This window comes from Coffea arabica, chromosome 5c (assembly GCF_036785885.1).
Source record: "Coffea arabica cultivar ET-39 chromosome 5c, Coffea Arabica ET-39 HiFi, whole genome shotgun sequence".
Classification (NCBI taxonomy): domain Eukaryota; kingdom Viridiplantae; phylum Streptophyta; class Magnoliopsida; order Gentianales; family Rubiaceae; genus Coffea; species Coffea arabica.
Genome location: NC_092319.1, coordinates 364802 through 391711, shown reverse-complemented (window position 1 = coordinate 391711; position 26910 = coordinate 364802). Strand labels below are relative to the sequence as shown.

The following is a 26910-nucleotide window of genomic DNA, read 5'->3' as shown; positions in this document are numbered from 1 at the left end:
TTATGTATTTGATTCGGTTCCTTCTTCCGCATGGCTATAATATACTGTTTCCTCTGCAATTGAAACTTGGGGAGGACCTTCAACAACCTTGTCTTCAATTGGCACTTCCTGAGTGACATTAATTGGCTCAGATCCTTTGAACTGGCATTATTTATGGGATATCAGCATTACAGTGTTGATCTAAACCAGAAATGGAATATCAAATTTTAGTTATTATTTTTGTCTGACCTTTGCGTTTTCACTTGCATTTTGTATGGTCTCAGGTACTTCACTGACTGTTAAGTGTGAATTTACTTCGCCCTTTAATTCATCTCTGATTGTTGTATTTTTGACATTCCTTTCCTCCCTTTTTTCTTCTGGTTGGCGGCAACTAACTACTGCTTCTGTAGTTGAAACTCTGGCAGGCGCTTCAACAACCTTGTCTTCCTTTGGCATCTGTTCCTGGAAACTGCTAGTTGCATCAACAGTCTCTGCTTCTTTGAACTGGTATGAATTTTATCAAATGTTAGCATTACAAAGTAATTTGTTACCAAAGGGAATGATGAAATTGGTAGTTATTATTTTTGACCTTTGTGCTTTCGCTTGCATAATGTGTCTCAGATACTTCATCTGCCTTGACTCCTGATTCTACCTTCAGCTTTAATTCATCTATGATAGCTTTATCCTTGACATTCTTTTCCTCTCCCTCATCTGCATGGTGATAATTTACTATTTCATCCATAGTTGATACATGGTGAAGCCCTTCAACGTCCTTGTCTTTACTTGTTATCTGTTCTTCGATACTCTGAGCGGCATCAATTGGCTCAGGTTCTTGAAACTGGTATAAATTTTTTATTGTCAGCTGTATGATATTGAGCTATCACCAAAAGGAATACTTAAATTATTGGTACTTTTAACTTTTTTGACCTTAATACTTCCACTTGCATTCATCATGGTCCGAGATGCATCATCTGGCTTTATTCCTGGAGCTACTTCTGGCTGTAATTCATCCTGGATTGCTGCATCTGTCACATTCCTTTCCTCCTTTCCTACTCCTGGGATATCATTTACTTGTTCCTTTGCAGTTGATACTTGGAAAGGTTGTTCAGCAACTTTGTCTTTACTTGTGATCTCCTTCTCTAAACTTTGGTTTGTATCATTCACATGGTATCCTTCAAGCTGTAATAGAGTTATGCGACATCAGCATTGTGGAACTGAGTTGTTACCAAAACAGAACACTAATTTCTTAATATTTTTCCTTTGGCCTTTGTATTTTGACTAGCATTTAATGTGGTCTTAGAGTTTTCATCTACCTTTATTCTGGTTGGTGACTCATCACCAGTCGCATTGTCAACACTCTTGTCCTTTATTTCTTGGCTAAAACTTCCAACAACCTTGGCAATTGAAACTTGGATAGACCTTTCACCAATCTTGTCTTCTCTTGGCATCTGTGTGTTCACTCCCTTAGTTGCTTCTATGTTCTCAGGTAGTTCAAACTGGTATAAATTTTATGAAACTGTAATATTAGGAAGTTGATGTTACATAAATAAGGATGAACTTTAGTTAGTCTGTTCTTATACCTCTGTAGTTTTACTTGTACTATTTGTGCTCTCAGATATTTCATCTTCCTCCATTTTGTGATCTGCTTCCGGATTCAAGTAATCTCTGTTTGTTGTTTCCTTGACATTTGTTTCTGTCTTTCCTTCTTCATCAGGGCTATAACTTACTAATTCCTCTGGAGTGGGAACTTGGGGTGGCCTTTCAACAATCTCATCTTCACTTGGCATCTCTTTCTTGAAACTTGGGCTGACATCAACAATTTCAGGTCCTTTGAACTGGTAAGAAATTTATGAAGCATCAGCATTGTGATGTTGAGCTGGTACAAAAGTGAAAAATGAAATAACGAATTTTGTTGTTTGACCTTTGTAATTTGACTTGCATTGTCTATTGTTGGAGATATTTCTCCTGGATCTAGTTCAGGCTTTAACTTATCACTGATGGTTGTAACATTGAGATTCCTTTCCTCCTTTTCTTCCTCTCCAGGGCTATCGGTAATTGTTTGTTCTGCAGTTGAAACTTTGGGTGGCCCTTCAACAACCTTGCCTTCCTTTGTCTGCTCTTCCTGGAAACTATCAGTTGCATCAACAGTCTTGGCTTCTGTAAGCTGTTGTGAAATGTTATTAATTATTAGCATTGTGAAGTCATCTATTACAATAAGAAAAAGATGAAATTGGTAGTTCTGATTCTTATTTTACCTTTGTACTTTCACTTGCATAATGCGTTTCAGATATTTCATCTGCCATCATTCTTGATTCTGTCTTTGGCTTTGCTTCAAGGTTTTCATCTGCCGGTGTTCTATCCTTGACATGCTTTACCTCTCCTCCATCTGCAAGGTGATCATTTACTAATTTGTCTGCTGGTAATGTGCCCGGAGACCTTTCAACAACCTTATCTTCTTCTTTTATTTGTTTGCTAACACTCTGAGTGGTATCAATTGGCTCAGGTTCTTGAAGCTGGTATATATATATATATGTTGAAATGTTAGCTTGCTGCATGATGAAGTTCGAAAAAGAGACCTGAAATTTGTAGGTATCATGTGCTTTGACCTTTTTGCTTTCGCTTTCATTCATGTCTTCGGATAGTCCATATAGCTTGACTCCTGGAGCTACTTCTGGCTTTAACTCATCTTGAGTTGCTGCATCATTGACATTCCTTTCCTTTCCTCCTCCTGCTGGCTTATAGTTTGCTGATACCTCTCCAGCTGAAACTTGGGAAAGTTCTTCGTTGACTTTGTCTTTTCTTGGGATGTCTTTCTCCAAATTTTCAGCCATGTCAGTCTCATTTGTGTCTTCAAGCTGGAATGTGTATGCAACATCAGGATTATGAAAGTTGAGTCATCATAAAAAAATGGAAGATGAAACTTTAGAGTTTTTCTCTTTATCCTTATAATTTTGTGATGTTGGATATTTATCTGCCTTTATTATTGTTGACAACTTGTCTCCAGTTGTATTGTTGACATTGTCCTCCTTTCTTTCTTCTGCAGGCCTATAATTTTCAACATTCTCTACAACTGAAACTTGATGAGTTCCCTCAATAATGTCGTCTTCACTTTCCATGTTTGTGTTGGGTCCATGAATTGCTTCTATATTTTCAGATACTTTCAACTGGTATGCATGCTATGAAACATTGTTATTATAAAGCTGAGTTGTAACAGAACAGAAGGAATTGTTATTTTGTAGTTGGACCATTGGAGTTATGCTTGCAGTTTTTGTGGTCTTAAATGTTTCATATACCTCTACCTTGGAATCCCGTTCCGGCTTTAACTCATATCTGGTTGTTGTTTCCTTGACATAACTTTCTGCCTTAACTTCTTCTGTGTTGCGGTAGCTTACTGTTTCTTCTTTAGTTGAAGACGGGTGCAGCCCTTCCACAATTTCATGGTAGCTTACTGTTTCTTCTTTAGTTGAAGACAGATGTAGCCCTTCCACAATTTCGTCTTCATGTGGAATGTCTTTCTTGAGATTCTGAGTGAATTCAATACAGCAAGGTTGTTTGAACTGTATAGATTTGATGAAATATGATCATTATGAAGTGGAATTGTTACAAAAATGAATGACAAAATTCTAGTTATCTTTGTTGCCTGACCTTTGTACTTTCACTTGCATTTTCTGTGGTCTCAGATTCTTTAGTGTCATTTTCTTCTTGAACTCCATGTGGATTTGAATCATGGCTGAGTGTTGCATCATTTACATTTTCCTCCTTAACTTCCTCTTTGCAGAAGTAATTCACTGCTTCTTCTGTTGTTGAAACTTTGGGAGGCCCATGAACAACCTTCTCTTCCCTTGTCGTTAGTTGGTTTAAACTCTGAGTTGCATCCACAGTTTCAGGATCTTCAAACTGCTTTCAATTTTATAAAACATCAGGATTACCAAGTTGGTTTGTGGCAAAATAAAAGGATAAAATGGGTAGGTTTGTTGACCTTTATACTTTCACTTGCATTATCTATGGTATCAAATATTTCATTTGCCCTGACTCCTGCATTTACCTTGGGCTGTAATTCATCTGCAGTTGATGTGTCCTTGACACTCTTTTTCTTATCTTCTGCAAGGTGGTAATTTAATATTTCATCTGGAGTTGATACTTGGTCATGCTGTTCAACAACCTTTTCTTTACTTGGTATCTTTTTGTTGACAGTCTCAGTGGCATCAATGGGCTCAGGTTCTTGAAACTGGTATGAGTTGTTTGGAACATTAGCACAAGCACATTTACTTATCAGAAAATGGAAAATTGAATTTGTTTTTGTTCTTTGATCTATGTAGTTGTGCTTACATTCCTGATGGACTGTGATAATCCATCCGACTTTATTCCTGGAGCTAATTCTGGATTTAATTCTTCTTGCATTGCTGTATCATTGACATCTCTTTCCTCCTCTGGTTTTTCTGCAGGGCTATAATTTATTTTCTCTTCTGCAGTTGAAACTGGGTAAGGTCCTTCAAGGCCTTTGTCTTCAGGCGGACTTTGTTTTTTGGGGCTCTGAGCATCAAATATCTCAGTTCCTTCAAACTGAGGTAAATTATATTGGACTTAAGAATCAAGAAGTTGAGTTGTACAGAAAGGAAAGAAATATGTTTCATGTTCATAAACCTTTTTGCTTTGACTTGCATTGCTTGTGGTTGCTGATACTTTATCTACCTTCACTTCTTGATCTACTTCTGGTTTTAAGTCAGCTCCAGTTGTATCAATGCCATTCCTTTTCTCCTTTCTTTCTTCTGCATTGCAATAATTAACTTCAATTGACACTTGCATAGGCCCCTCGACAACCTGTTCTTCACTTGACATTGGTGTGTTTGTTCTCTGAGATGCATCTGTTACCTCAGGTTCTTCAAACTGGTATAAATAGAAACATATTAGAAATTTGAGTTTTAATGAAAGGAAAGAGGAAATTCTATTTACTTTTCTAGTTTGACTTCTGTACTTTCACTCGAATTTTTTGTGACATTAGGTATCTCATCTACCTTTTGTCCTATATGTCTCTCAGGCTTTGACTCATCTGCTGTTGTAACTGTGACATTCCTTTTCTCCTTTCCTACTTCTGCATTGTCTACGGTCGGAGATATTTCTCCTGGATCTATTTCAGGCTTTAACTCATCGCTGATTGTTGTAACATTGAGATTCCTTTCCTCCTTTTCTTCTTGTCCAGGGCTTTGATTAGTTGTTTGTTCTGCAGTTGTAACAACCTTGTCTTGCTGTGGCATCTTTTCCTGGAAACTATCAGTTGCATCAACAGTCTTGGCTTCTGTAAGCTGTTGTGTAATGTTATTAATTATAAGCATTATGAAGTCATCTATTACAATAAGAAAAGGATGAAATTGGTAGTTCTGATTCTTATTTTACCTTTGTACTTTCACTTGCATAATGCGTTTCAGATATTTCATCTGCCATCATTCCTGATTCTGTCTTAGGCTTTGCTTCGTGGTTTTCATCTGCCAGTGTTCTATCGTTGACATTCTTTACCTCTACTCCCTCTGCAAGTTGATAATTTACTATTTTGTCTGCTGGTAATTTGTCCGGAGACATTTTGACAACCTTATCTTCTCTTTTTATTTGTTTGTTGACACTCTGAGTGGTATCACTTGGCTCAGGTTGTTGAAACTGGCATACATATGTTGAAATGTTAGCTTGATGCATGATGAAGTCCAAAAAAGCAACCTGAAATTTGTGGGTATCTTGTTCTTTGACCTTTGTGCTTTTGCTTTCATTCACGTCTTCGTATATTTCATATAGCTTTACTCCTGGAGCTACTTCTGGCTTTAACTCATCTTGAGCTCCTGCATCATTGATATTCCTTTCCTTTCCTCCTTCTGTCGGGTTATAGTTTGCTGGTTCCTCTCCAGCTGAAACTTGGGAAGGTTCTTCATTGACTTTGTCTTTTCTTGGATTGTCTTTCTCCAAAATTTCAGCCACATCAGTGCCAGTGGTTTCTTCAAGCTGGAATGTGTATGCAACATCAGGATTATGAAAGTTGAGTTATTATACAAAATGGAAGACAAAACTTTAAGAGTCTCTCTCTTTATCGTTTATAATTTTGTGATGTTGGATATTTATCTACCTTTATTATTGTTGACAACTTGTCTCCAGTTGTATTGTCGACATTGTCGACATTGTCCTCCTTTCTTTCTTCTGCAGGCCTATAATTTCCAACATTCTCTACAATTGAAACTTGATGAGCTCCTTCAATAACATCGTCTTGAGTTTCCATGTCTGCGTTGATTACACGAGTTGCTTCTCTATTTTCAGATACTTGCAACTGTTATATATGCTATGAATCATCAGTATTGTGAAGTTGAGTTGTAACAGAATAGAAGAACTAGGTAATTTGTAGTTAGACCATTGGAGTTATGCTTGCAGTTTTTGTGGTCTTAGATGTTTCATATGCCTCTTACCTTGGAATCCAGTTCCTGCTTTATCTCATCTCTGGTTGCTGTTTCCTTGACATAGCCTTCTGCCTTAACTTCTTCTGCATTGCAGTAGTTTACTGTTTCTTCTTTAGTTGAAGCCAGGTGAAGCCCTTCCACAATTTCGTCTTCATGTGGAATGTCTTTCTTGAAATTCTGAGAGAATTCAATGCAGTGAGGTTGTTCGACCTGTATAGACTTGATGATAATTATGAAGCGGAATTCTTACAAAAATGAATAACAAAATTGTAGATATCTTTGTTGTCTAACCTTCGTACTTTCACTTGCATTTTCTGTGGTCTCAGATTCTTTAGTGGCGTTTTCTTCTTGAACTACATGTGGATTTAAATCATGGCTGAGTGTTGCATCCTTGACGTGGTCTTCCTCCTTAACTTCCTCTGCACAGCAGTAATTCACCGCTTCTTCTGTTGTTGAAACTTTGGGAGGCCCGTCAACAACCTTCTCTTCCCTTGTCATCTGTCGGTTGAAACTCTGAGTTGCATCCACAGTTTCAGAATCTTCAAACTGCTTTCAATGTTTATAAAACATCAGGATTACCAAGTTGGTTTGTGGCAAAATAAAAAGATGAAATGGGTAGGCTTGTTGACCTTTGTATTTTCACTTGCATTTTCAGTGGTCTCAGATGCTTTAGTGTCATTTTCTCCTTGATCTACATCTGGATTTAACTCATGGCTGAGTGTTGCGTCCTTAACATTGTCTTCGTCCTTAACGTCTGGAGAGCAATAATTCGCTGCTTCTGCTGTTGAAACTTTGGGAGGTCTGTCAACAACCTTGTCTTCCCTTCTCTTTTGGTTCAAACTCTGAGTTGCATCAACAATTTTAGGATTTTCAAACTGCTTTCAATGTTTATATAACATCAGGATTACCAAGTTTTTTATGGCAAAATGAAAAGATGAAATGTGTAGGTTTGTTGACCTTTGTACTTTCACTTGCATTATCTTTGGTATCAAATATTTCATTTGCCCTGACTCCTGGATCTACCTCAGGCTGTAAGTCATCTGCGGTTGTTGTGTCCTTGACATTTTCCTCTTCTTCCACAAGGTGGTAATTTACTAGTTCCTCTGGAGTTGATACTTGGTCAGCCTGTTCAATGACCTTTTCCTCATGTGATATCTGTTTATTGACAGTCTGAGTGACGTCAATGGGCTCAGGTTCTTGAAACTGGTATGAATTGTTTGGAACATCAGTACAAGCACATTTACTTATCAGAAAATGGAAAACTGAATTTGTGTTTGTTCTTTGACCTTTGTACTTGTGCTTGCATTGCGGATGGACTCTGATAATTCATCCAACTTTAGTCCTGTAGCTAATTCTGGATTTAATTCCTCTTGCATTGCTGTATCCTTGACATCTCTTCCCTCCTCTTCTTTTTCTGCAGGGCTATAATTTACTTTCTCTTCTGCAGTTGAAACTGGGTAAGCTCCTTCAAGACCTTTCTCTTCAGGTGGACATTGTTTTTTGAAGCTCTGAGCGGCATCATATATCTCAGTTTCTTCAAACTGAGGTAAATTACATAGGACTTAAGAATTAAGAAGTTGAGTTGTACAGTAAGGTAAGAAACAAATTTTATGTTCTTGAACCTTTTTGCTTTGATTTGCATTGCTTGTTGTTGCTGATACTTCATTTACCTTCACTTCTGGATCTACTTCTGGATTTAAGTCATCTCCAGTTGTATCAATGCCTTTCCTTTTCTCCTTTCTTTCTTCTGCAGTGCAATAGTTTACTACATTCTCTGTAACTGACACTTGCATAGGCCCCTCGACAACCTGTTCTTCACTTGACATTGGTGTGTTTATTCTCTGAGTTGCTTCTATTACCTCAGGTTCTTCAAACTGGTATACATAGAAACATCTTAGGAAGTTGAGCTTTGAAGAAAGGAAAGAGGAAATCTGATTACTTTTGTAGTTTGACCACAGTACTTTCACTTGAATTTTTTGTGACATTAGGTATTTCATCTACCTTTTGTCCTGTATATATCTCAGGCTTTGACTCAACTGCTTCTGATGTAACTTTGACATTCCTTTTTTCCCTTCCTACTTCTGCAGGGCTGTAATTTTCTAATCGCTCAGCAATTTCCAAAGGCCCTTCACCAACCTTCTTGTTGCTTAGCAAATGATTGTTCAAACTTTGCATGGCTTCAATCATCCCAGCTTCTTTAAACTGACAAGAGTTTTACAAAACATTAGTGTCACAAGGTTGAGTAATTGCAAAAGCAAAAGAGGATTTATAGTTACTTTAATTGTCACCAACCTTTTTACTGTTACTTGCTTCATCTACAGTGTCAGAAACTTCATCTGTACTTAATCCTGTCTTCACTTCTGGCTTCAACTCATCTTCTGTCTCTGTATCAATGTCATTTTTCTCCCTTTTATCTTCTGGAAGGTGATCATTTAGTCTTTCCTCTGCTGTTTGGTGATGCCCTTCAATAACCTGTTCTTCGTCTGAGATTTGTTTCTCCAAACTCTGAGTGCTATAAATTGTCTGAGGTTCTTCGGTCTGTTGTGCATTCAATGAAACATCAGAAAAAACTAAGTTTAGTTGTTAAGCATGGAAAAGATGATATTTTAGTTGTTCATGGTTGTTGACCTTTGAAGTTTGACTTGCATTGTTTGTGCTTTCATTTGGCTTTGCTTCTGGTTCTACTTCTTGCTTGATATCATCATAAGTAGTTTTATTATTTTCACTTCCTATCTCCTTTCCTTCTCCAGTGCCGAATTTTTCTGTTTCATCTGCTGCTAAAACTTGGCTGGGCCCTTCAACAAACTTTTCTTCAGTTGGCATCTCTATCTTGAAACTCTCTGTGGCATCGCTTGTCTCAGGTTCTTCAAACTGGCTTGAATGTCATGAAACATGAGTTTTGTGATGGTGAGATGTTATAGAAAGGAAAGATGTAGTAATTTTATTCTTTGACCTTGGTGCTGCTTTTTGTATTGTTTGTGCCAACAAATGTTCCATCTGCCTTTACTCCTGGATTTACTTCGAGCTTCAGATCATCTTCTTGCTTGCTCTTTTGGTTTATTACCTCTAGAGGAGAACAACAGCTAGAATCCTCTCTACTTCTATGCTTGTTGCCGATCTATCATATAGACTCCTCAGTCAGCCTTCAACCAAATGTAAGAAAGTACAGGAAAGGAAATGGACATAAGGGAAACATAACATTTCAGATGCAAAATCTTAGCATCCTAACCTTCTCAAGTGAATGGTCATTTAATAGGATATCTTGCATTTCATTCGATTGCTCAATAAGAATTGGTTCACCTTGAAGCTTGTCTTCATTTATTTCTGTCTCTTCTGCTATGGTGAACACTTGAGGATTTTCAATGTCTGCCTTGGATTGGAGAGGTTCATCAGGACTCATGAATGGCGTAGTTGCTTCCTCATATTGGTGGTCCTCTTTATTTGGCTGATTTTCTTTTCCCAGCGACTGAGAAATAGCCAGTTGTTCACGATCCTTGCTTGTGTCATCTGAATTATGACTGTTCTCATCCTCTGTCTTTTTTCCTATGGAAAGTCCCCTTCTGTCTTCATACTCTATCGGTGCAGAATCATCTACCTCAGAGACATGTTCTTTACCCCCTGTTTCTGATGCTTCTTTCCCATTATTTTTTACAGGAAGCAACACTGGGTTGTTTGCCTGTTTGCAGCGTATGTGGAATTTAGTTTTATAGGCAAGACATGAAAAATGAGACTTTTGGAAATGGTAAACAGCTTACCTCATCAACTGCATTATTGTCTATAGATATCATTTGAAATTCCTGAACAGAGCTATTGTCTTTCACTGATTCTGTCATTCTTCTGTTTCCCTCTTCTAAATCAGTAGCTACATTGTTGCCTCTGATTTTTTGATCATTCATGCAATTGGCTGCTTCTATGGGGCACATGCTAATAACATTCTTGACCTCTAAATCTTCTCCTGACTTGCTTTCCATACTGTGGCTACCTACATTTTGTATCAAATGCTATCAGTTCTACTCTCTATCACCAAGTGGGCAAATTTGTGTGTCTCATTTTACTGTTGGATATTTTACCCTCCATAAAATTGACCTAAAATGGATACACCTTTGTGTTTGAAGCAAAAGCTATTGAACTTAAGTGGTGAGGGTTGAAGGATTCAATGGTCAGACCAAGTAGTTAGTGTCATGGGCACCTTCAACTTGTCAATTACATAACCATCTTATGAAGAAGTTTGTTTCTATTTCAGAATACAAATTGTTTTCTAGCTCTTTGGTGGCATCAATGATAATATTTAACTGCATACCTATCTGTTCTTCAACTAAAATATTCTTTTTGTATGCACAAATTAATTTTTTTGTTTCAGCTATCTTGTTTTTGATGGAGCCTTTGCTTTTGAGGTTGGAAAGCTTGCAACTTGATCATGTGCATAGATTGTAATGTGCTTCTCTTGCCTAAGGTGATCTGTTGCCCTTGTTTTATTCAGGTTATGAGTTCACCCTTTTGATTACACATATGGAGGGAATGACTGTTGCGAGTCTGGGTCTATGAGAATCTAGGGAAGTTTACTGAGTTTGCAGGCAGCATATCTTATGTGTTCTTGGCTATACAAGCATAATTATGCTATTTCTGACAATAGGCCGTATTTTGTCACCATCGAAGAACTCGTAAGGAACAGAATCTGAAATTTAATTACTCACTCTGTGACGTAGAATTGTGTTCTCCTGAAGAAACTTCATCTTTCTCCTGCACTGTTTCTTCAGTATCGTCCCCATGATTTTCCTTGGTCTGGCTTTCCTTCTCGCTCATTGATAGTATATCAGAGACTGCTCTGACAGATTCAGGCCTGTCATAGGAACTGCTTCCTCTTTCACTAATAGAACATTCTAAGCAGCCTGTACCTAGAATTTCAAGTTGATTGTGCGTTATTTCTTCCATGTCCTGACTTAATATATTTGTGTCTTGAATGCCTTCTGTTTTGGTGCTTGACTTTCCTTCAAGTTGTTCAACATTGTCTGAGTCCTTATTCTTTGACATTGTCTCATCCATCGATTTAGCTACCAAAGTGCTATTTCCAGGCTGTTCTGTATTGCTGTCACGGTTTTCTTTTTCCTTCTTGTCATCCTCATTGTTTGGATATTCATAATGGCAGGAGATGCCAACATCTTCATTGCCACCATCTGTTGTCCCATGAGTTGATTTGACCTCATAATTTGTAACACCAAGTCCTGCTGTTCCAGCACGTGAATCTGTCATAGTTAAGGTCATCACATGGCCAGCTGGCTGTATTTCAGCAATTTGAGCATTTTCTTTGGCCTCTTCTATACGGTCACTCTGGCACACTGTTTGTGTTGAGGTGCTTTCTGATAGATCAGAACCATCTCCTTTCCCTGTTATTTCATCTATCTCACTGACAGTTGAATGCAAAATTTCAGAATCCAACTTCATATCATCTGTAATTGATGAGATCTTCGGGAAGTTTGCTTCTTTAGCCTGGAAACTTGTTTCATGTGGATCCCCTTCAAAGGATGCGGTTGTGTCATTAAAATTGTACCCCATGCCACCCTCTTCAAAATAAGCCCCTCTTCCAACATTGTTTACTTCTGCACTGTGAGCTGAGGTTGGTTCAATTGAATGTCTACTTGATTCTTCCTTTACACTGCCTCCACACTCAGCTTTCTTCTGATTGCTTGAGTCAGGTTCGGTATTCATTTCACAGTTTTCGGATTCATAGCTGCCGTCAGTATCATTGTGAAGAGGCTCTACTTGCTTTATTTCTGCAAGGGGATGGTTGCTAACTGGTGTACCAATAGTATGGAGTTCTTTGACTTCCTTCTCTGTTTCTTGCAGAAAAAGGTGAAGATCCTGAAATTTAAAAAAATTTGGAGGCAAACCATTAAACAAAAGGAAGATGAATGGTCAATTGCTAATAGCGCCATTTAAGTAGGCAAATGAAACTTGATTTGACAGCAGCACTTTGTCCTCTTTCCATTTTATGTTCTTAAAATTATTCTTTTTTGGGCTAACGAGCATCATGTTAGAAATTCTCAGTGAAGTTGATTTCAAATCGAACATGTAAGACTGATACTCGAAAATACTGAAGTTTTGGCTTAGGATTGAGTCTGCTGTAAAAATTCAGCTTGCAGAGGAGAAGTTCTATATGATTATAGCCTAAATAACCATTAGTAATTAGAGGAACTTGACAGTGTAAATACGTTCATGCTTGCTTTTTTTTTTCTGGTTTGTCTCATCAAAAAGATTCTACAATCGATGTCCTCAACTAAAAGATGTTCTTTGTTTGTTCCTTTATGAGGTCAAAAATTTCACTTATTGATCTGCTGTATATGCAACTAAATATATGAGCAGTTCCGGTATACTTTCATAATATAGCTTATAAAAGTGGAAACTGGAAACTTCTAAGTATAAGGCGACTGACAATCTCAACTAGGTGTGTGTAGCCGGCTTCAAGGACTCAGATCAAGCTAGGAGGAACAATTGCTCAACGGTATTGTTGTCATACTACATATTGAAAGGAGGCTAGCGCCATTTTGTTTGGTACAGTAAATCAACTTCTGTATGATCATATGCCAATTAACATGATCTCCTCTTATCTGTCAACTTCTTGTTGTACGTTCATTCCAACCCCCTAAAAACTGAAAAACAAGATATTCTAATTTGAAGGTTTTATACTAGAATCTTCATCTCAGTTACAGCTATTCTGCAAATTTTCACATAGCCATTTTGTAGTAGAATGCACATAACTGATAAAGTCAAGACTATATGTGTACATGATCTGAGAACTAATATTGATGCATAGGCTACTGAGCAGTGGTATAAACTAGCTGACTTATCAGATAAAAGGAATGTCACTTACCGTTGCAAATATGGTTTGTGGTTTATCATCTTCAGTTGCCATTTGTGATGCAGTAGTAAGAATAAGCTTACGAGTTGGACTTAGATTTCTATTCGTATGAGGTGGTCTGCATTGTAATCGGCTCTTTTTCTTAAGAATAAAGGGGGGCTTTTATGTCTGTCCTTGAAGAGTAGATGACATTTAACGATCTTTTTTGATGGACGTGTGTTACTAAAGTAGGCAAAAAATGACAAAGTGCCACTTGTTATATGCTATTATGTATTTGATTCGGTTGGATATTTAATGTTCCTCGAACGTAATTATTCACCATTTCACATGACCATGCGGTTTTATAGCGCAACTACTGATCATTCATCTCATGATTTGCGCATACCTGTTCATTTAGCTACTGCTTCTTTGGTTACTGGCGCTATAAAAGATTATATTTTAACGAAAGGTTCTTGTTTTTGCCAGTTAGCGCTAAGCTTCCATTGCCATTTACCGGGCCCAGGAAGTGAACTACTTAAGAGGCTGTTGCTCAATTTTACCAGTTGCGGCTATTTTGACAGCGCAGGAGAAATACCAAAGCCGAATGATGAGTCGGAGAAATTAGAAATTGAACAAGTAGAGCTTAGTTGATTGGGATTGTAACAGGTACAGAGCTTATTTTACGCTTTCATGGCAGTGAATTTGATACCAAATGTAGCACTCTCCAGCTTATCTGGAATTCAACCTAGATGCAGCATCAGGAGATGGGAGTGTGAAATGAATTTAAATGTTAAACATTGAATGTCCAGGGATTGCAATTCAGAAGCAACGCTGCTGGACCAAACCAAGAAGTGATGCATGACGACTGTACTCGTCAAGTGAAAAAGTTGGCCGATTACAAGGAGTCAATAAACGAAACCAGAGTAAGTTTGATCCTACTTTTGGTCCCATGGGCCATGGTTTTGTTGGTAATGGTAATTGTAGTCCTTGAATCATAAGTACTTGCTTCCACGTCAGTTTTTTTTGTAGATTATGTCGCATGTTAATAGCGTACTGATTCTAATTATTTACTGGGGATGTTACGTACGAGAAGCTGTTCCTTCGTCAGCCTTTAGCTCAGCAGTAGAATTATGGGGGGAAAATTGGTCTCAATCTTACCTCTAATCATAATAATCGTTCATCATTGTAGAACGAAAATATGGTCTTGAGAAAAGAAAGAAAATACGTATTGGATGACTTGCGTTTTATCCAGATAAGGACGGCGGCGAAGGAGGACAATACAACTTGGGTTTGGTCGGTTTGATCTTGATTGTGTTGGTGGCTATGACTTGTCACTGAATAGCATAGTGCATTCCTTCCTGCTAATCTGGTGATCCCGATCCGTAGGAAACTACTTATTAGTGTATTGATCATGAACTTGGAGGAACATCAAGTGTTCGAGATTTAACGTCAAAGAAAGCTATTCGGAAAATATGTGCGCCTTAATCTCCGGTGATCTTTTCCTACCTACCACAGAAGAAAGAGACGTACATATTGGCTGCTCTTCTTGGCAGGCACCTTTTGCTGGAGCTTCTTTTTCTGTATTATCAGCATATCTCGAAAGCCCGGCAACTGGGATTGTGTCACATTCCTGATTTTCTTTCTCTTGATGTAGTCATAATTACGTGCCCCAATTTGCAATCTCAAATGTGTTTTTTTTTTTGTTTATCGGAATTGGGATAAAAAAAATAGACCGTCTTTTGAAGTGGGAGTGGGTGTGTGATACCGAAATCGAATGTCCATATGCAAGAAAATCTCATTGGGAGACCTCAGCCGCGGGACCAAATCACGTCTCTTTCTTTACTTTTTGTTTTCCTATTGCGTCCGCATAGACCTAAAAGTTTCACAAGATTGGGATCGGACAGGGTAATGCAATCCGCTTGAACTTCTGATTTGGTGTCAAGTTGATTTCTCAACTCCGTAAAGGTATGAAATTATTCTCACCAGTAGATAGATGTCTTTTCATATCGGTACTATCAAACCGGTTTTAGTGTATTATTAAAATAAAACAAAAAATAATGTAGGCTGCGCATTAAAATGGAGGATTAAAATAATGTACGCTGACAGTATATACACATTTTCATCATTGGATGCATGACACATAATTCGAATTTGAATTTGAAACTCAAATTTTGCATATGTACTGTGCATCCAACCAACCGTGATAGTGCACATATAAGACTTGCTCTAAATAAAGTAGGCTGTGCTCAAATCAGTTTCTTCAAAGCTTCTAAACCAGTTAATATAAATCTCGGATGCTTAAAAAGGATTTTTGAAGTTGGGTCTCTGCGAAGCCAAATAGTAGTCAAATGTATAGTTCCCGATTGAGCTTGACCGGACTAGGACAATGGGCCATGACGCAGAAACAAAACCAGGTGGCTTTTGCAATTGGGAATCAAGCTTGAGTTGTAGTAGGCCCCCGGTCGAGAGACTACTACTACGTCCATGTCCCGTACCGGAGAAGGAAGAAAAATGGACAGAAAGAAAGAAAGAAAGGACAAGCATCTACTGTTAACATCCACGTGATCGCTCCGAGATCCAAATGGACGTCTCGAAGCATTATTATTGGTTTGCTTACTTGGCCAGCCGCAACCCGCAACGCCCAGCTCATCCCTTGGTTCCTCCATCTTCGGTCGCTTTCCGTTGGGCAATTGGCAGCCACCCTTTGTCCCCACCACCACTAGAGATCAGGCAGGCACTAATCCTGTATCCCCCACCTCTCTTGAGTCTTGAGTCTTGGCTGGCCTGATTTGTCACCATGCCAACTCTTCTTTTTCATCTTAGTTCCAACTTTTTAGTTTTGTTTCCCACCCATATAACCAAGCTACAATTGCCTGTCTGCCCATCCATCGCGTCGTCTGTCTATCATCATGATTCATCACTCATCAGATGATGATGATGATGATCCATCATTACTTAAGAACAAAATGTGGTCTGAGGATGCTCACCTCGGCCATCCTTCATGCCCGAGGTGAACTCACCTCGTCCTTCATCAGAGCTCATCCGCGTCTCGGGGATATCCCCTAAGCTCGGCTAAATCCCTAGTCTACCGGGTAGGTGACCTCGGCACCTTCACCTCAGCTGCACGCTAATGATGTCAGGACACCTGACATCACCCGGGATCAGTGTGCTTTATCTGAAAAGCACTGTTGCACTTAATGGCTACTGCAAAGGACTCCCCGTCACCCTGTCCGGGCGGCTACAGTGTCAGAGTCAGGCCATCTGACAGGGAGCAGAGCCGTAATGGCAGGACATGGGTCCCACCGGCATAAGACCTCCGTCCTGCCCTCCACTCTCATTCTATAAATACCCCACACCCTCCCAACAAGTAAGCATACACTGTTCATTTGCTCATACTCTAGCATTTTCTCGTTCTCATACTAACTTAATCGTCGGAGTGATACCAGGGGAGAAGCCCCGCCATTCACTTCGGACAAGAAGGTTGACTTCGGACACACGAATTCACCTCACCTCATCTCAGAGAGGACTGATTTAGGTCGGCTTACTTATCCACCAAAAATCGCCTCTTCAATTGGCGCCGTCTGTGGGAACGAGATTACTGCTAAAATGAGATCCACGCGCTCCAGAAGCGGAAGAGTTCCCTCAACTGGGGCTGGGCAGACATCCGGAGCCCAGCAAGATCGTATCTCTGAGGAACATGGGTCCCAAAGGACCCAGCCCAACAATGAGGAGGCCATCGCCAAGATGGCCGAGTTTGTCACGGACAACCCCAACATCTTTGAGGAACTAGGAAGGTACCTCAAGAGGCAGGGAAAAGAAAAAGCCGAGTCTTCCAAGAGGAGACCGACGAAGTCCCCTGAAGTGCCCTCAGGCGAGGACTCCGAAGATGGGCGTCTATCTCGGAGCACCTCCAGGCGAGCCTCATCCAAGGCAACCTCCAAGATTGCCTCCATCTCCCGAGCGTTTTCTCGGGGACTACTGGGAAAACGAGCCGAGGACCCACCTCGGCGTCCCGGAGGCCTAGCTTCTGATTACATGAGGGCTCCGCCCTTCACTGATGACATCAACGGGGAAATGGTGCCCCCGAACTTTAAGCTTCCAAATTTGCACACCTATGACGGCCGAGGTGACCCCGAGGATCACCTCCGCGCCTTCATCTCCGCATTCCGACTCTACTGCGTCCCCGACGCCGTGATCTGTCGGGCTTTCCCCATCTTCCTGCACGGGACCGCCCGGAAGTGGTTCTGGAGTTTAGAACCGGGGAGCATTTCCTCCCTGGATGAGCTGATAGACCGGTTCATCCACCGCTTTGTGTCGTCTCGACCAATAACAAAGACTTCAGCTTACCTCTTGAACCTGCAACAGGGTCAGGGCGAGTCACTTCGCTCGTACGCCCAAAGATTCAACGAGGAGAATGTACAGATACCTGACCAGAACGAGCAGGTAACTATTGCTGCTTTCACCAACGGGTTAATAGCAGGGATCTTTAACACCGAAATCCATCGGCAGTACCTCCGTACACTCCGGGAGCTCTGGGAAAGGGTGGACCAGGGAATCCGAAGTGAAGATGTAAATCGCATGAAGCGAGAAGCCCAAGCATCTCGTACGGGGCAAGATCCCCGGAGGAGGAAAGACACTGGCCGAGGTGAACCAGGCCCAAGTGGCACTTCAAACCAACCCCGAGACCGCCGAAGTGTCTTCGACCGGATCGTAAAAGGCAGATCGTCCACCTCGGACGCCGAACTGACGCCCCTCAATTCGAGCCGGGCCCACGTCCTGCCTGTGATGAGGCAGAATCACCTCGGCCGAAACCCTCCCGAAATTCCGGGGAGGAGAGATAAGAGGAACTCGAACCTCTACTGTGCCTACCACCGTGATGTAGGGCACGAGACTGAAGACTGCAACGACCTGAAGCGGGAAATCGAAAATTTGATCCGGCAGGGATACCTGAAGCAATTCGTCCGCAAGGATGGAGGCTTCAACCGAAGTGTCTCCCACCGGGAGAACCGGGGCCCTCGCCGCGACGACCGACGGGACACGAACATGCATTGCCGAGGTCCCGAAGACCGTAGGGAGGACAAGCAGCCCCCACGCGATGGCTCACCGGGCTACGGCCCCAACATCGCCGGGGTGATCAACACCATCGCGGGAGGACCAACGGGAGGAGACAGCCAGAACTCCCGGAAGCGGACCTACCGCCAGGCCGAGATGGAGGTGGCCGAGCCGAGCTCTCGGCTGTCCGAGGTCATCACCTACGGTCCCGCTGACCCCGTTCCTGCGGCCTCCAGCAATCATGAAGCTCTTGTGATTGAAGTCCTCACCAACAACTACGTAGTCAAAAAGGTCTACGTAGACCCCGGAAGCTCGGTAGACGTCTTGTACTACCGGACTTTCGAAAGTTTGAAACTGACCAGGGAGCAACTCACTCCTGTCAGGACTCCCCTCGTGGGATTCGGGGGACACGTCGTCCACCCGGAAGGCATGTTGACCCTAGTGGTAACAATCGGGCGTCATCCACGCTGCCGAACTGTGCCTGTCAGTTTTGCGGTGGTCAAAGCAGACTCCCCCTACAATATGCTGATAGGCCGGCCCACACTCAATGCCTTGAGAGCCGTATACTCCACCTACCACCTGAGCTTTAAATTCCCAACATCTGCGGGGGTGGCCGAGGTAAGCAGCGATGTGGGCGCCGCCCGGGAATGCTACCTCGCCACCATTCAAGCAGCAGTCACCCCCCGGCCCTCACCGAGGTCAGAAGAAAAGAGGCCAGCGGTCCTCTGCATAGACTGCATCGACCCTCAGAAGGCAGAAGAGCCCAACAGGCTGGAGCCCGGGGATGAGGTGGAACTGGTGGTAGTGGATGAAGCGAAACCTGACCAAGTGGTCCAAGTAGGGGCTGGACTACCCTCACCCCTGAAAGAAGAAATGATCTCCCTGATCAAAGACCACCGAGACGTCTTCGCGTGGTCCGCGGATGAAGTGGTCGGAGTGCCACCCGAGCTCATGACTCACCAACTCAACGTTGACCCGCAGGCCCGACCTGTGCGACAGAAACGAAGGCACTTCGGCCCCGAACGTAGCCAAGCCATATCGGATGAGGTCGACAAGCTCTTGCCGGCCAAGATGATCCACGAGGTCCAATACCCCACCTGGCTGTCCAATCCAGTCATGGTAAAAAAGGACACCGGGGGATGGAGAATGTGTGTCGACTTCACCGACCTCAACAAGGCCTGCCCCAAAGATTGCTATCCTCTGCCAAGGATAGACGCCCTCGTCGACGCGGCGATGGGGTATGAAATCCTCTGCTTCCTAGATGCCTTCAAAGGGTATCATCAAATAGGAATGAGTGAGGAGGACCAAGAGAAAACGGCGTTCTACACCGACCGAGGTACTTATTGTTACACTACCATGCCCTTCGGGCTAAAGAACGCCGGGGCGACCTACCAAAGGCTGATCAACCGACTCTTCCAGAATCAGATCGGCCGCAATGTGGAGGCCTATGTGGATGACATCCTCGTTAAAAGCCTCGCCACTTCATCCTTTCTGTCAGACGTGAGGGAAGTCTTTGGTGTCCTGCGAGACTCGAGGATGAAGCTGAATCCCAAGAAGTGCGTCTTCGGCGTCACCTCGGGAAAATTCTTGGGGTATCTGGTTTCCCACCGGGGAATCGAGGCCAACCCCGACAAGGTGAAAGCCATTCAGGACATGTCTCCACCCCGGAACATCCGAGAAGTCCAACGGCTAAATGGACGCCTGGCCGCGCTGAATCGCTTCCTGTCCCAATCAGCCGAGAAAGCTCTGCCTTTCTTTAAGGTGCTGAAGAATGCTGACCAGTTCGCCTGGACTGAGGAGTGTCAGGCTGCTTTCGACCAGCTGAAGCAGTACTTGCATCACCTACCAACTCTCGCTTCACCTCGGCCCGAGGAGAAGCTCTACCTCTACCTCTCCGCAGCCGACGAGGCTGTCAGCGCTGTGCTCATCCGAGATGAGGGCACCCAAGTGCCGGTCTACTACGTCAGCCGAGCCCTCCGCGGGCCGGAGACCCGATACACGCAAGTGGAAAAACTTGTGCTGGGGCTCGTCCACGCAGCTCGGCGGTTGAAACCCTACTTCTTAGCCCATCCCATCTCGGTAAGGACCGACCAGCCCATTCGGCAAATATTGGTGCGACCCGAAGCTTCTGGTCGCCTCACCAAGTGGGCTGTCGAATTGGGAGAATATGACTTGTCCTACGAGCCACGCACCGCCATAAAAGCTCAAGCTTTAGCTGACTTCCTTGCTGAGCTCACCTTCACGGAAGGTCCAGAGTCCACCTCAGCCTTACCCGAGGTGTCCACCTCATCCTTGTGGACATTGTATGTCGATGGATCCTCTAATGGAGACGGCTGTGGAGCCGGACTGCTCCTGGAAGGACCTCAGGGGGAGGTTTGCTCTTACGCCCTCCGCTTCGACTTCCCGGCCACCAACAATGAAGCCGAGTACGAGGCTCTAATCGCTGGACTCCAGCTAGCCCGCAAGCTCGGCGCCCAGCAAATCCACGTCCGCAGTGACTCCCAGCTCGTGGTACGCCAAGTTATTGGTGAGCACGAGGCCAAGGATGAGACCATGCAACGGTACCTCTCCAAAGTTCACCAACTCACCGTGTACTTCAAATCATTCGAAATCCAAAGGATCCCTCGGTCCCAGAATAAGCGAGCCGACGCCTTATCCCGGCTGGCTTCCACTTCATTCTCTGACCTCAACAAAACCGTCTTGGTGGAGGTCCTGAGTGAACCAGGGTACGTGGAAGAGGTGGCCTGCCCCGTGCACTCTGAAGAAACTTGGATGACCCCGTTCATCCTTTTCTTGGGTCAAGGAGTCCTTCCCGAAGACCGAGCTGAAGCAAGGAAGATACAGCGCAAAGCCGCTCGGTATGCACTCCGCGATGGAGAACTATATAAGCGCTCCTACCTCGGCCCATGGTTGAGGTGTGTCACCCCCGAGGCAGGACGCGAGGTCCTCCACGAGATCCACGAGGGCCTATGTGGGGCTCACATCGGCCGCAGGATGCTAGCTAAGAAAGCTATGCTCCTGGGATATTTCTGGCCATCACTTTGGCAAGACTCCCAGGACCTCGTTCTCGGCTGCCATTCCTGCCAAGTCCACGCGCCCGAGAATCACCAGCCCGCCAACTTCATGGTTCCCATCACTTCACCCTGGCCATTCGAGCAATGGGAGACAGACATCATAGGTCTTTTCCCCAGAGCCGTCGGGGGTCATACCTTCCTGGTAACCGCTGTGGATTACTTCACCAAATGGGTTGAAGCCGAGCCACTGAGGACCATCACCGGGCTGGCAATTCAAAAATTCTTTTGGAAATGCATCGTCTGCCGCTTCGGCATACCACAGGTAATCATCTCGGATAATGGGAGGCAATTTGCCGAGAACCCCTTTAAAACTTGGTGCACAAACCTTGGCATCAAACAACATTTCACTTCGGTAGGCCACCCCCAGGCCAACGGCCAAGCAGAAAACTTCAACCGAACTCTCTTGCATGGCCTCAAGACCCGACTACACCAAGCTGGAACATCTTGGGTCGAAGAACTCCCTAGTGTCCTTTGGTCTTATCGGACCACGCCGAGATCGGCCACGCAAGAGACCCCCTTCTCTTTAACATACGGAGCCGAGGCTGTCATCCCTGCCGATATCCTTACCCCCAGCCCTCGGCTCGCAGCCTATGCAGCCGAGGTGAACGACGAAGAAAGGCAGTTGGATCTCGACCTCGTCGATGAGCGAAGGGACCTCGCCTCAGCCCGGATAGATTCCTACAAGAGCACAGTGGCACACTACTACAATGCCCGTGTCAGGCACCGTCGATTCCAGCCTGGAGACTTGGTTCTGAGGAAAAACTCAGTCAGCCGAACTGAACCGCAAGGGAAACTATGCCCGAAGTGGGAAGGCCCTTACCGAGTTGTGGAGTCTGACCTCAAGGGATATTGTAAACTGAGCTACCGAGATGGCTCACTAGTGCCGAGGTCTTGGCACGCCGAGAACCTCAAAATGTATTACGCCTGAATTTTTAATCAAGTAATGACTTCAGCTATTATGTTATTCTTCAATATCGTTGTTACGCTATTAAAAAATAAGGGGGACAAGCAAGGGATGAAGTCAAAGCAAGAAATTAAAACACTGAGACGAGAAGAAGTATGCTTTCATTCAATAAGAAAGAGCGTTACAAAAGTACAAGGCCGAGGTCCGAATGCTACTAATCACTCTCCACCTCGGCCACCCCCTTAAAACCGCGAGCCTAGACCCCCGTCTCGGCTCCATCCCCGGTCTTGGCTCCCTCCTGGGCATCCGCCTCTTTTCCGCCGGGGTGAACTTCATCTCCATGCTCTTTGCCGACGTCCCCTCCGGCTTCGTCTCCCTCAGCGTCCTCTCCTCCAGTTCCTTCCACTTCCACGTCCTCGAACGCTTCGTCGAGTTCAGACAGCCATTTGTTGAATTCGTCTTGAACCTCGGCCAGGTTCCTCCCGGCTCGGATGCCTTCGGCCATCCGATCGCATAGCTCCGTGGAGTCCTCGTTATAGTGAGCACTGTTCCTCAAGGACTCCAAAGCCTCGGAGGGCAGATGAGCTGCGGCCTGGTCTATGGCCGAAGTGAAGCCCAGCATGAAGGATGGCCTTGTCAGCTGGCCGAGATCCCCAATGAAGGTCTCGGACCTCCGGAAATCCTCGACGGCCGAGGTCCTCGCGCTATCAAGGGATTGTTCGTGATTCTTCTTCGCCTCCTCGGCCCTCTTCTGCTCTTCCTCAAGAGCGGACCTCAGACTGTTGGTTGTGATCTCGGCCTCCTCCCCTTTAGCCTCGGCCTCCTTGAGCTGCCTCTGAAGCTCGGATTTCTCAGACTCAGACACCACCAGCTTCTTCTTCAACTTGGCAATCTGATCTTGCAGCTTGCCGGTGTCCTGCTCCTCGAGCAACTCGCAGTACCGATGTGCCATCTCGGCCACAAAGGCTGTGTTGGACGCCGTGGTCACCATAACGCTTTGAAGCATCTCGGCCGGGGTCAGCTTCCTTGTGAAGTCCAAGTCTCTTGGCAGAGTAGACTGCATCACCAGGTCTTGGGCGACCCGAGGATTCGAGCATCGGTCGTTGACCTTGAGCGACCAATCCGGACACCACTGCTCGCCGGAGTGAGACTTATCCTTCCCAGAAAACACTGGGGGGCTATGGTACCGGTTCCAGAGCGAAGTCGCCGTCACCGCGTTGACCGGAGCTTTCAGCTGTTTGCCTCGGCCATGTTGAGGTGGAAGTGCCGTGGTCACCCCTAGTGGCACCCCCTCTGGTACCGAAGTGGACCCTGCGGCAGCAGCAGCCGAACTGCTCTGAGCTGCCGTGGTGGGGGTGGTCTCCTTGGCCGACGTCTTGGGAGGCTGCCCTTGTGTTTTCTTCTTGGGCGGGGGCGCCGATGTCTCGCCCGAACTCTTCCTCTTCGACCTCTTCGCCACTTCGGCACCTGAGCTCGACGTGATGATGTCGGACAATTTGGTCACTGCACAGAGAGCAAATATTATCATATGCCTTAGCCGAAGTGAAATCAAAGCTATGAAAGAAAATTACAAGGTATCTTAAGTTTAGTGGAGGTGAAGGGAGTCCTGTCAGGAGGAATCAAAGCTCGGCTAATTCCCCCGTCAACCAGCACGGCTTCGGGGTAGTCCAGACTGTATATCCGAAATCCCGACCCCATCAGCTTCTGGAAGTCCTCCTCCTTGGCATCCCCAGCAGAGGGATCGGCCTTCGCTTTGATTGGCCTCCACCAAAAGCCCCTGGGGAAGTCCACTTCGGACACAAAGAAGTAGTCACGCTTCCAATTCTTGATTGAGCTGGGAGCGCCGACCACCAACTTCGGAATGGCATTGTTCCGATTGCCAACATAAAACCATCCCTTGTCCGTCCCGTGCGCCTTGAGGGTATAGCATCGGCGGAAAAGGTCGACAGACGGAGTCACCTCCAGATGACGGCACAACATCTCGAACCCAATAATGATGCGGATCGCGTTCGGGGTGAGTTGGGTGATCCTCACGCCGAAGTGACGAAGTAAGTCCCTGAAGAACCTCGACGTGGGCATCCTCAGCCCGGCCTCCAACTGTTGGACATAGATGGCCACCATGCCAATGGGGGGCTTCTCGGCTGAGTTATCCACCCCGGGCGGTGTGATCTCGTACCCCGACCGGAAAGGGTACTTGTTTATCACCTTCACGGCCCTATCTCTTCCGATGCGACTTCTAAACTTCGGCATCTGGCCGAAGTCGATGTTGGATGTATCTTCGGGAGCGACAGGCTCCAGTGCGTCCTCGTCGTGTGGTATCTCGACACCGAGCTCCTCATCATAGGCCACTTCGGAGCCACCCTCGCTCATCTCGGATGACTCCAACTCGACGTCAACCTCCTCGCGGGCCTCCTCGGTGGATCCTTCCCCAGAGCTCGGCGTCGACCCATCCGAGCTGGACGTCGTCGCTTCTTCTTCAGGAACCGGCCTCACCTCGGTCCGATAGCTCGGAGTCACGGTCTCTCTATGGGTCTTAGCCGTTTTGGCCATGTGTGTAAGACGAAATGAAAAAAATGATACTTACTGTTGTCTACGGAGTTGGACGAAATTGATGACCTCAGCTCTGATCTCGGCTACTAGACCTGACCTCGGCTGAAAGAACTGACCTCGGCTACGCTCGTGAACTTGCAAATCTCAAATGAAAATGAAAGGTGTGAGAAGTGCGGTGAGGGGGCCCCCCCTATTTATAAGGGTTTGGGCGGAATATGAAGAGGCGGCAAGAATGCGAAAGGACGGCCACGTTCGAACTCAGAACGTCGTGCCTCCCTCTCTCCTCATTAATGCCCCGTCCTTTCGGCTGACACCCTGCACGAAACGTCCCACTACTTCACGACGCGACGGTTACCAGTGACCACGTCCTGTCAACTGACACGTCCACGTGTCGCGTCCCCGCATCTTCCGGGGCAGTTTCGGGACTCCGACTCTCTACAACTTCGGCACAAGGAAGCCTCGGAACCTCCCTAGCCCGGAGCTCCCGAGGCTTGGGGGGCTTATTGAGGATGCTCACCTTGAACTCACCTCGTCCTTCATCAGAGCTCATCCGCGTCTCGGGGATATCCCCTAAGCTCGGCTAAATCCCTAGTCTACCGGGTAGGTGACCTCGGCACCTTCACCTCAGCTGCACGCTAATGATGTCAGGACACCTGACATCACCCGGGATCAGTGTGCTTTATCTGAAAAGCACTGTTGCACTTAATGGCTACTGCAAAGGACTCCCCGTCACCCTGTCCGGGCGGCTACAGTGTCAGAGTCAGGCCATCTGACAGGGAGCAGAGCCGTAATGGCAGGACATGGGTCCCACCGGCATAAGACCTCCGTCCTGCCCTCCACTCTCATTCTATAAATACCCCACACCCTCCCAACAAGTAAGCATACACTGTTCATTTGCTCATACTCTAGCATTTTCTCGTTCTCATACTAACTTAATCGTCGGAGTGATACCAGGGGAGAAGCCCCGCCATTCACTTCGGACAAGAAGGTTGACTTCGGACACACGAATTCACCTCACCTCATCTCAGAGAGGACTGATTTAGGTCGGCTTACTTATCCACCAAAAATCGCCTCTTCATGGTCCATTTTAAAAACTACCGGAAGAAAGTACTCCATGCTAATTATTAGCAAACAAGGTTAGAAAACCAATTTGACGATTTTCTTCCCGAGTCTTTGGTTACTAGCATTTCTGTTAGTTACCACCTGCAGCTTGTTTAACAAAATTCTTGCGTATTTTTGTTTCTTCTAATCAATCAATTAGCCGAACGAGGACCAAATGCTTGAGTTCTTCACGCTTGCAGAAAACAATCGCAGAACAGAATGGTTTGGCCCTTTTCTTTTTCCGTCGTTAACTCAATTTGACAGTCTGTCTCTATCCCTTTGTTTTCTAGATTGGGCAATCCGCCTGGATTTCACCAATGTTTTCACCGTGTCTCAAAATGGTGAAACATTTAAAAAATATCCTCTCCGCAAAAACAAAACTATTACGTATGTCTCAAAATGGTGAAACATAGAAAACCCAAAGTTATTGTGAAATTAATCGGTGTATAAAAGTCAAACAAGAGACATGAAAAAATTAATCAGTGCTCCCAATTTAATACCAAAGTTAATATGTCTTGACCTAAAAGTTAAAATTGAAACTTCGAAACTCTTTTTTGAAACTTCGAAACTCTTGAGATTCTCAATTTTTTTTTTTCAAATTAGAGTCAATTAATTCGGCTCTTAATGACGCGCATTGCCAGAAGCCCAAAACCAAAGGCCCAGGAGCTTAGCATGGTAAGAGATGAGTGGATCGACGATGGGCATCTTGCTCCTATCAAGAGTGGGCTCTCTCTCAGGAAGGCGAGCAATCCAGTCAAAATGGTCAGGGGTGAAACGGGAAATCCGACCCTATTGGCGGGAATGAGAGCCGTTGCTTGCCAAAATACCAAATTTTGGCGCCAAAACCTGAATTGTGAGTCGGCTTGGGCTGCCCGAAGTTTCACGGGCAGCTCCCAAAAATTCTTTTTCTCACAAAGCTTCCACGCCAATCATCAATAGTAGTCTCATTTCATATAAAAAAGTAATAATGTTAGTAGTATT

The 26910-nt window shown here is 44.5% G+C and overlaps 2 protein-coding genes and 1 long non-coding RNA gene across 3 annotated transcripts; 2 read left to right on the top strand and 1 right to left on the bottom strand.

The window, feature by feature from the left end:
• LOC140007650 (uncharacterized) lies at positions 1 to 13582 on the bottom strand. The gene is made up of 32 exons (XM_072050573.1): positions 13282 to 13582; positions 11108 to 12272; positions 10169 to 10395; positions 9643 to 10089; positions 9367 to 9531; positions 9042 to 9284; positions 8706 to 8951; positions 8415 to 8615; positions 8036 to 8287; positions 7700 to 7954; positions 7371 to 7616; positions 7043 to 7288; positions 6705 to 6959; positions 6423 to 6623; positions 6089 to 6286; positions 5719 to 5967; positions 5374 to 5631; positions 4995 to 5282; positions 4624 to 4866; positions 4309 to 4542; positions 4025 to 4207; positions 3625 to 3876; positions 3273 to 3536; positions 2586 to 2834; positions 2235 to 2492; positions 1901 to 2143; positions 1560 to 1814; positions 1293 to 1475; positions 907 to 1158; positions 569 to 817; positions 229 to 483; positions 1 to 141 (listed from the first exon to the last, which is right to left on the bottom strand). Exons 1-32 carry the CDS (start codon positions 13321 to 13323, stop codon positions 1 to 3), a joined length of 8445 nt encoding a protein of 2814 aa, XP_071906674.1. The 5' UTR covers positions 13324 to 13582.
• A 194-nt stretch (positions 13583 to 13776) lies between these two features.
• LOC113723005 (uncharacterized) lies at positions 13777 to 14638 on the top strand. Its single transcript, XR_003456872.2, has 3 exons — positions 13777 to 13914; positions 14058 to 14171; positions 14438 to 14638. It is a non-coding gene; the product is annotated as an uncharacterized lncRNA (long non-coding RNA).
• A 1519-nt stretch (positions 14639 to 16157) lies between these two features.
• LOC140007649 (uncharacterized) lies at positions 16158 to 22302 on the top strand. The gene is made up of 2 exons (XM_072050572.1): positions 16158 to 16258; positions 16695 to 22302. Exons 1-2 carry the CDS (start codon positions 16158 to 16160, stop codon positions 22300 to 22302), a joined length of 5709 nt encoding a protein of 1902 aa, XP_071906673.1.
• The last annotated feature ends 4608 nt before the right edge of the window (positions 22303 to 26910 follow it).

Excerpts from the sequence above, each read along its gene's own strand:
- LOC140007650 (XM_072050573.1), bottom strand. The coding sequence starts at position 13,323 with ATGGCAACTGAAGATGATAAACCACAAACCATATTTGCAACG. Across the intron at positions 12,273-13,281 it reads CACAAACCATATTTGCAACG|GATCTTCACCTTTTTCTGCA; the intron begins GTAAGTGACATT and ends TTTAAATTTCAG. Across the intron at positions 4,543-4,623 it reads ATGCAAGTCAAAGCAAAAAG|TTTGAAGGAACTGAGATATT; the intron begins GTTTATGAACAT and ends AATTTACCTCAG.
- LOC140007649 (XM_072050572.1), top strand. The coding sequence starts at position 16,158 with ATGATTCATCACTCATCAGATGATGATGATGATGATCCATCATTACTT. Across the intron at positions 16,259-16,694 it reads GGCCATCCTTCATGCCCGAG|GGGAGAAGCCCCGCCATTCA; the intron begins GTGAACTCACCT and ends GAGTGATACCAG.